This window comes from Pyrgilauda ruficollis, unplaced genomic scaffold (assembly GCF_017590135.1).
Source record: "Pyrgilauda ruficollis isolate IOZ18807 unplaced genomic scaffold, ASM1759013v1 scaffold116, whole genome shotgun sequence".
NCBI lineage: Eukaryota > Metazoa > Chordata > Aves > Passeriformes > Passeridae > Pyrgilauda > Pyrgilauda ruficollis.
The window spans coordinates 1,376,809-1,386,190 of record NW_024509877.1 but is presented as its reverse complement, the minus strand read 5'-3'; the positions used below and the strand labels follow the sequence as shown (position 1 = coordinate 1,386,190).

The 9,382-nt window shown below is 37.7% G+C and overlaps 1 protein-coding gene across 1 annotated transcript in view; it reads right to left on the bottom strand.

The window, feature by feature from the left end:
* Nucleotides 1-309: 309 nt before the first annotated feature.
* Nucleotides 310-9,382, bottom strand: part of EPB41L4B (erythrocyte membrane protein band 4.1 like 4B) — a 139,175-nt gene continuing 130,102 nt past the window's right edge. The window contains exons 25-27 of the mRNA XM_041483197.1: nucleotides 6,607-6,675; nucleotides 2,619-2,782; nucleotides 310-1,046 (exon numbers count right to left, since the gene is read on the bottom strand). Of these exons, the coding sequence (XP_041339131.1) occupies nucleotides 977-1,046; nucleotides 2,619-2,782; nucleotides 6,607-6,675 (303 nt within the window). The 3' untranslated portion in view covers nucleotides 310-976. The remainder of the gene's footprint in view (nucleotides 1,047-2,618; nucleotides 2,783-6,606; nucleotides 6,676-9,382) is intronic.

Sequence of the window (9,382 nt, the reverse complement as noted above, 5' to 3'; positions counted from 1 at the left end):
TAAACTATCATTGTTCTTGTTTCTGAAGGGGACCAATTAATTCATGTCAGTCAGGAAGGTGGCTTATTTACCCAGAAAGGAAAAAATTCTCCTCACGTGAGCTACATCCACACCCCTGAGGCTCTGCAACCTTCAGTGCTGGGGCAGAAGATGTCTGAGCATGGGCTAGCCTTAAAGCCTAGGCAAACTGGAGAAGGTAAAGCTCCTCACTTGCTTTAAAAAAGTCAGTATCAAGCTAGAAAGTCAGTAGCAAATTACTTTAAACAACGGATTTTTTTCATCCATTAATGGAAATACGGTAAGATTTTGTTGAAGGTTTAGGTCAAGGTGACAAGCTGTAGGGAGTATTGGGTGTGTGTATCTGTGTGGTGGGGTGTCTCTCCCCCTTGCAGCTACTTATATCTCTGAGGGAAGGTTAAGGTTAGGAATTTAATAAGACAGCCATTTATTCTGTGGAGACTAACAGTCCTGGGGTTAGGATGTAATAATCATTCTTCTGCTTTAAAAATGGTTCTCTTAACAAATAGCAGTAGCTCATTGCAATTTTCAGTTGTACAAAATGACATATTTTCTATGTTACTATCAAAATATTCTGCATAACATTAATTTCTGTGCACTTATTAACATATGTACAGAACAGTGTTTCCCAATAGAAATCAGTATGCTCCTTGCTGATCCTCTTTGCCCTAGATTTACCAAAACCAAACCAGAAATTAATTGTGTTAATAGTATAAAATCTCAGGAGAGAGAAAGGATTGAAGGTTTATTTCCCAGCAGCAAATGAATAAAGGAACTCCTTCAAGTTAAAGTCTAGCCAAGACGTAATTTTAACCAACCGCGGTGAATCCAGGCGAGCCAGGAATATCACACATTTTCCCGATGCATTATGTTGAGTACACAGAAGCAGAGGAATGTAAACAGACAGAAGGCACATGAAAGGCCCCAATCCATTCTCCATCTGATGGAAGTGCGAGTTTCATAATTCTGTCATCAAGAGTCTTTTCATCATTTTCTCTCTCTCAAGTTCACGCCTCAGAGTCTCAGCACTGTGTAATTAATGCACAAACAGCCAATTATGGGAACAACAATAAGTCTCAGATCTCAATTTAAAATAATTAACATTTTCAAAATACCAAAGGAGGGGAAAAAAAGGTCAGACACAATTCAGTGAAAAAGCTGAAAACTGATGGCTGATTCAAAAACAAGTATCACTTGATATTTCTGATGAACAAACAGAGGCAAGAAGAAGGATATTAAAAGATCCACATGGCAAAACAGTTTATAATTTCATCTAACCCCCATTAAAGGCTACTGATTTTAAAGGAAGCTGGACAAGGACTCTAAAAATGGAGGAGCTACAGCAAATGCCATTATGACAGACTACTGTTAAAGCCTTCTGCTCCTTGGTGTGATCTGATATTGAGGGATATCTATATACATAGATATATAGCTATGCTGAGTTTAGCACAGTCCTGCACATATCAGGATGATAATCAGAGCTGAGGTCCTTACTCTCACCAATTCACTCCAGAGCCCAGAGGGTTTGTAACCCTGAGAATGCCTTGGTTTAGTGATTCAATTTCTGAAACTGTTGACTATGCTGTTCTGAAAGTCTGAAAGTTATGTATCTCACACTTGTAACACATTTTGGAGATTTAAACTGCATTGCAGAAACCTTGCAGCCCATTCATGCACAAGCAGGGTTAGAATCACCCACCTGTGTATGAGACATCTTAGAGAAGCTGAGTTTAGCACCACAGCTTCAGAATTACTTTTTCATTTGAATGATAAATTTTTAGATGAGTAAGCAATGTTGAATAAGTGTGCAGGTGCAATTAGCCAGCTGCAAAAAATAATTAATAACCAAAAATGGGAATCGACTGTGAATCCAAAAGCATAAAAGATTCATTCATTATGATGTCAAAGAAATAATTTTTTCTTCATAAGCCTTGAACTATTTGTGCTCCAGAAGTACTGACTATATCCACTGCTACATTTAGATTCAGTAAATTATCAGCTTGGGAAGTTCAGCTTTGATTAAATTATAGAATAAGAAGCCAGCATGCAAAACCAATAGGATGAAAGAATAGAAAACTGAAAAGAGTCTGTCTGTGGAAAGGTGGTATAGCTTGTTGTTTCTCTGAGAAATTACAAGACCGCTGTAGTCTGACATTACTAAAATAGAAAAAAAACCCAAACCAATGCCTGTTTTTCATTTAGAAGAACAGACATTTCTCAAACTCAGGTTTCCCCCATGGACATCTAATTTCAAAAAACAAATGGTAACAGCAGTTATTAAAACTTTTGTGGTTCAGACAAAATTACTTGCCTGAGGAAAATCTGCACAACCCTTTGTCTCCAGGCCACTGGTCACAGAAATGGTACACTGCTGGCTGCACCAGTTATTTAAGGTAGGCTTTTCTTTATCTCAGAGCATGAGAATATCAGTTACAGATATTTCTTTGCATAACCCACCTATTCTGAAGTAGTCAAGAAAAAATCTTTCAGTGTAAGAGAACATGACACTTTATGGCAAGTATGACAGAAAAAGAGAAATCAGGCTGATTCCTTTAATGCAGAAAACATCATAGTATTTCTGTGAAAGAACTGCACAGTACCTGTCTGCCAGCGAAATTGGCTTATGCGACGTATATACTGTCTGGACTGTTGGAGTCGGTATAGTCTCTGCCAGAGACCTCAGGACAGGTGATGGAGACACCAGCGTAATCTTAGGAGATGACTGCACCCCACAGCATTGTAACTTGCTGTCTGAAAATTCTGCCTACAAAAAAAAAAAAACATGTATACACACACACAGAAAGAAAAATTGTAGATTAGCTTCTACTGGTCTCGCCATCCTTCACTATCCAAGCACACAGTAACAACAACTAAGAGTGAGAACAAATGGGAGGCTGTAGCTATAACCTCTGTGCAGAGGCTCCACAACCACCTCTTTGGATGCCTGAGGGACCAGCCTGATTGCAACATGCCCTGAGTGAGATGACACATATGGCACTGGCAGCATTCAGGTAAAAAACGGGATCAGTTTGGAGAATGATGCTTATCATTATTGTATTTTCCCTAAAAATTATGCAGAATGTTGACAATATGAGATTTCTGGAATATTCTTCAGGAATCTTATACAATTATCTGGTGGGTCCTCTAACTACTCTGTGTTTTGTTAACAGCTGGGAGTCTGGGCTTTTAGGAGTCCAGGTTTCAAAATCTCCATCTCTTTCCCACTTTTGCTAACTGAAACATGCCTCAAGAGAAATATTCTTTCAGTATCCAGTGAAAGGCAATATTAAAACAATATTGGAAGTGCAGATTTAAGACAAACAGCAAGCAACCATCTCCTGTCTTTAGGTGAGGTATTTCAGCACAACAATATTATAGCAAAGACAGGGTTATTTTTACAACCAGAGGGAGAGGACCCCTAAAACTCAAACAGCCCTGTCTTGCTTTTTGTTGTGGGCTATTTCTTATGTCAAACCACAGCAGCTAGTGCCTGTGGTGCATGTCTGACCCTAACCTGGGAAGAACACAGAGCAACTGTAATTGTCAGTGTGTCAGGGTCATTAAAACACGCTCCTACTGGTATCTGTAACCTACCTTTCTTCCTTGGTGACTATTTCTTCTGAACCTGGTTCAAAGTCTAAGGTAGGGAGGAGGAAAAGTCACCATCATAAGAAAGCAGCTATTTCAAGAGCAACCTCTTTTTTTGATCTAATTATTTCTCAAATTCTGCAACCCTCTGCAAGTGATTCACAAACTAAGTTTAAACAGTGGGAAAACTATTTGAGCCCAGGAAAGACTGTCTGTGTTAGATTTGCTTGCTTATCATCATTTTTAAACATGTTTTAACACATCTCTAATGATCCAAAATAACCTCAGAAGCAAAAGGAATTCCATTAATTCCACAAAATCAGTAAAATGGAAAAATGTGAAATCAACTAAAGAAACTCTTGTGTGTGTAAATAATGGCTAATAGGACCTGTTCCAATTTTTCTGTAATTCAGCTTTTAATACTCAACATAACAAACTGCAGGGATATGAAATTTGGCATCACTCTTATGGGATCCCTGTGCTCCCAGGACTGCCAGATCTCATTCTATGGCACGAGAAGAAGACATCACTCTGAAGCTGATGTAAATTCTCCCAGCCTCACTGAAAACAGCAGAGTGATGACAAACTACACTTGCTGAAGAATTGCCTTGTGTTACATAGTGTGTTTACTCTGGATGATTATTTTACAGTAGATATCCAAAGCATCTTTTTATACATATGTCTGATTGCACAGTACACTTAAGCTAAATATTTAATTGGGCTAAACAGATATAATTTCATTAATTTAAATCTATGTGACTTACATGTGTCTGAGAATATGGCCATCATGCCTACCATTTTTCTACGGAAATCTCTGAAATTCAGAGGGTTCCTGGGTTGAAGCATATATTTAAACATTCCAAGTAACAAAGTCATCTAATTTTTCATCTGATCAAATCAACACAACTGCATATACACCACCAAATTAGAAGGTGTACATGAAAGGTAAAGCCTTCTACACATCACTATATATCATTCTTTTCCTGCTCAATAATTTTCCAATGTTTTCTTCTAAGAGGGGAGGGAAAAAAAAAAAAAAAAAAAAAAAAAAAAGTGGAGGGTAAGGGGAAGCAAGGACAGGAAAAAAGAAACAAATAAAAACAATTACCAAACATTACCATCTGGGTCTGCATGTGACTGGAGACCAATCAGAGTTAGATCTGCCTGCAAATCCTAGCTACCCTTCCCTTACAGCTCCTTCGTGTAGTGTAGCCCTCAGCAGCGCATCAGGATGATCTAAAATGCTCCTGTGGAGAGACAGCTCCCTTTGGGCTGGGACAGAGAGCTATGAAACACAGGACGAAAGCCACTTAACTCTCCTAATTGTTTTCCCATCTCTGTGCAGTCCCATGGGTAGCTGCTTGTTCACCACACATATGTGTACATAACTCACTAAAAGGAATGTACAGAATCACGTGATGGATCATACATAATTTGGTTTTTATTGCAATGGTATTTTAAATATTTGTGATCTCAGTTTTTCTCTCCACCCTGCACAGGGAAATGAAAATTTATGGGGAGAAGATGAGATTTCAGAAAGATTCGTTTGAATTTTTCTTTGCTTCTTTTCTTCTGACAGAACATAACAAAAATGCAGCATTTGAATTTGCCATGAAATAGCCATTTTCTGCAATATGGAAATTTCTGTGGGTAAGTATATCGGTATACCTTCTGTTTGTATTTTAGAGTTATGACCCCCCAATTATGAAAATCTATGTTATATAGCCGTCCTAAATTTTGCTTTCATCCTAACTGTCAGAGACAGAAAAATAATGCCTGACAATCAATACTAATTAGTGGGAAAGCTATTTTGGGGGCCACATCATTTTGCTTAGATAAAGGAGTACTGTGAAAGACACAAGCACTGTAGCTTTGGGTTAGGTTTTATCACAATTTTAAGTCTGGACTTGGCTGACATAATGAAACATTGATGTGACATTCCTGTGTACTTTCAAATGCATTTAATTAGAGCTCAACTGTGGCACTTACACAGCTTGGGAAGGCTAACTAACTCTGGCTTTAAGGTACCTATTTGGAGAGTAGGAAAAACACATTTACATAAAAGCCCATGATCAGGTTCATTGTGAAAGAAAAGCCTCTTTCTTTAAATCATTAAATACAACCAGAACCTTCACATGACCCAACAATAAATGAAGTAACTTATCTTGGATTATATGCCAGATATAGATTGCTGCAACCAGTAAAATTTAAGGTCAAAGTCTGAAATGCTTCATTTTGCAAATGTAACTTTAAAATTATAAATAATTTTACATGGTGTTTATAAGCAGAGTGTTTATTAAAGAGTAGTTAATTTTGTCATGTTTTTTTGGTCATACTTATTATATAATGCCTCTGCCACAAAAGCAAGATTTTGAACATAGTTACTTTTTAAATTGTCAGATAATTGTTTTCTGCTTGTATGTAGTTTACCTCACCAAAATCCTAAGTCACTTCTTCTGTGAATATTTAACAAGAATGAAGTTCAATATTGGATTCAAGTTCTTGGGTAAGCATGAGAGGTTGTACAAAGATACCATTGTAGTCATTCACACACTAACTATAATTCTTTAAAGTTCAGCCATACATCCAATGAAAATCAGGGCCCTCTCTGATGGCACAGCAGGTGGTTTCAGGCAGGAGGCCATGCAATTGCTGGACAGAGGACTAAATCTTCCCATTCCCTTACTTCTCCCTGTAAAGATGTTAGGGAGCATCACCAGTGTCTTCTACAGTCCTGAAATGAACAACATTTTGGGACTGACTTCATTAGAGGTGAACCTTGACATTTAACTTTTAGTCCTCTGTCTAGTAAGCAGCAAAGTCTGAATGCAGGCAACATTTTGTATAATGGGAATATTTAACTGCTTTGTACTCTTAATTTCTACTTGGAATTTTTTTTTTTTTTTTTTGAGGAGTGCTTAGTGCATAGATTTCTGACACTTAAAAAAATCAGTTGGAATTGTGTTAAAACACAGTTTTTTATTTGCATGTTCTACTTACAGAAAACTGTGGTACTGTTGTAAAGGGATCGAAAAAAGGATTAGATGTATCAGCAGGGAATGTCTTTATCTTTAAAAAAGATAAAGAAAAAGATGTTACTTTCAGAGCATAAAAATGCAAAAGAAAAAAAAAAGCAGCAAAGCATTGCAACTACATATCCAGTGACATATCCAACAAATCAGAGCAGTTCAGCAGTGCTTGGACCAGACCTAAAAATGACCCTTCCAAAAATGCATACAGAAACCTGATGATGAATAGTCAAAGCATAAATATGAAAACTTGATAAATTAATTTTACCATGTAATTAAATATGTTGAGCAAATACAGAGCTGGTTGCATACAATATATCTTCCAATTCTGTCACCAGAATTATGATGTGATTCTTTCAGCCAGCACTACATTTTAAGATATGCAATATAAAGTGCAGGAGCAAATTTTGCTGTACAGGAACTTTGGCTAAAGAACTTGTGCTTTAAATATTTTAGACTTCCAAATTTTCACTTACACTGTTGCTACCAAAGACAAACAATCATGCAAGGTGGGATCAAAAGAAAATCATATATTGAAAAACCATGGGGACAGCTCTTTGTTTCAGGCAGCTAGGATGCCATGTGTTGAGTAGAGGGCTGTGGATAAAGGATGACTCTTGGAGGTTTTTTGAAAAGTGCATGGAAACAAAGAGGAGAGAGACCAACATATCCATCTGCCAAGAAGGCTTGGTCCATGAGAATATAGTCACTGGCGTGACTAGACCCTGCTGAAAGTCACTTCTGCCCTTAAAGTAGTTTTAAACATTAGCTGAAATTAAAAATATATTAAAAGCAGCAACAATCTCTGTCTCACTTCATTGTGAATGCTGTTTCTCATTATTTTCCTTTTAGAATGCAGACATTATTATTCATTCATTCAGAGAGGACAAAATAGCAAATAAACATTTGAATTTTGAACTGCACTTCATGCTTTCCCTTTGGAAAATTACATTTTTCACTGTAAAGGTGTGTTTTTCACTTTATTACAGAAACTGCTGTGCATTGCCTTGTTATGCATGTCTTCAATCATAATTTACTAACTACAGCTATACAACTGTTGTCTAATAATGAGGAAAGCTACCTTGAGGGCCCTGAGTCCCTGTAGGCCAAGGAAAAACCTGGAATTATGACATCAAATATAATTAAGTAAATGTACAGTGTTTATTTTGCAAATAAAATAGCAGAAACATATTGGCTTATAAGGTACCAAGGGAAATTAACAGTTCTCTGTGGGCTTCCTTCTGCAAACATGTGGAATTAAGCTTAGCATTAATTGTCAGGCTTCTTACACATGAGGAGTATGGATAGCAAAGATACTGTCAAGCATGTAAATAACTTTTTAACAGAGTAGAGGTGTTTGTAAATAAATTACACAGGCATAAAGGAGCTAACAACTCTGCAAAGGAGAAATTATTCAAACCACAATTTTCTATGCAAACTTATTAAAGGAAGTTTCACAGTCATTTTACAATACTATATTCATGCCTGTTAGCAAAGTGTATGTATGTCTGCTGTATTGCTGATTGAACCTAACTCATTAGGCTGACATAATAGCTCCTCACAAGTTTGTTATTTTACATTATACCCAGAGCCAAATCTGGACAGCTGTAGCATATCTCACTCTTTTGAGAGACAGCAAATACCCATGAGCTCAGGCTGACATTCTCGGGTTATGAAGGGTTTACAGTATGATGTTACAGTACAAAGTACAAGTGTACTCAGTTACAAATAAAATCTTTGAGTCAAAGACAAACAGGGATGGGAAGTTTGTTGCTCGTGTGCCATATGAGTTTGATATCCCACAGCTAAAATCTCTCCAGTTTTGCTGGTTAGTCTCATTAAGGAAATGAAGCACAGTTACTGAACGCAGGAAAGCAAAATTATGCAGAATACTGGAAAATCCACTGAGAGTTGGGAGCAGAGGCACATAACAGGAGTCAGCCTGATCACATGCTGTGACCCACAGCCATGCAGAACAACCTCTTGCAAAATCAGCACTTCAATCTGTGGATGTGCGTGAGGTCAGCCTATGCATCAAAACAGGGCAAGAAATGTTATCAGTGTGAGTCCCTCTCTCAGGGAGCTGTGCTGTTTTAATCTTGAGAATAGGACAATGTTCACAAATGATCACAATGTTCACAAAAGGCTCGCTATAAACCCCTCAATTTCTGGCCTTTTAAACAAAGTGGAAAGAGAAATCAGGAAACAGAGGGGAAAAAACCCATACCTGTGTGCAATTTGAGTGACAAGCAAGCCATCCCATTTAGCCTTTAGTATTTACTCTTCCCCCATATTTTTTTTGCCTCTGAGAACAGGCCACTGTTACTCAAAAGGCACAACAGAGTTTCTTGATTGGATCAGGCCTTGATTAAATTCTTGCTGACAGCTTCCATAGGCAAGGCAGAGAGACAACACTGTTGTTGCCTCTTCAACACTGGCAAGAAGTTCCTCTCTTCTGAGTAGGAAGTTGGTACAACATTCTAATCCATACAATAGCAGAAAAAAATATATTCTATAATATTGTTTAGACAGAGGATATGCAGGATGGGGAGACGGCAGTGTGGAAAGCATCACATTAAAAACTGGTTTATGTGAAACCTGACTTGGAAATTTGAAAGCTCTCTTCAGCCAGGAATATACTTCACCTACTTTGACCTAACTGTCCTGCATGTTCACCATGGCCAGTAGTAGCAGTTGCCAGGACCTGGAAGGGGGAAGGAAAGCCTGTGATTCCCACCCCACCACAC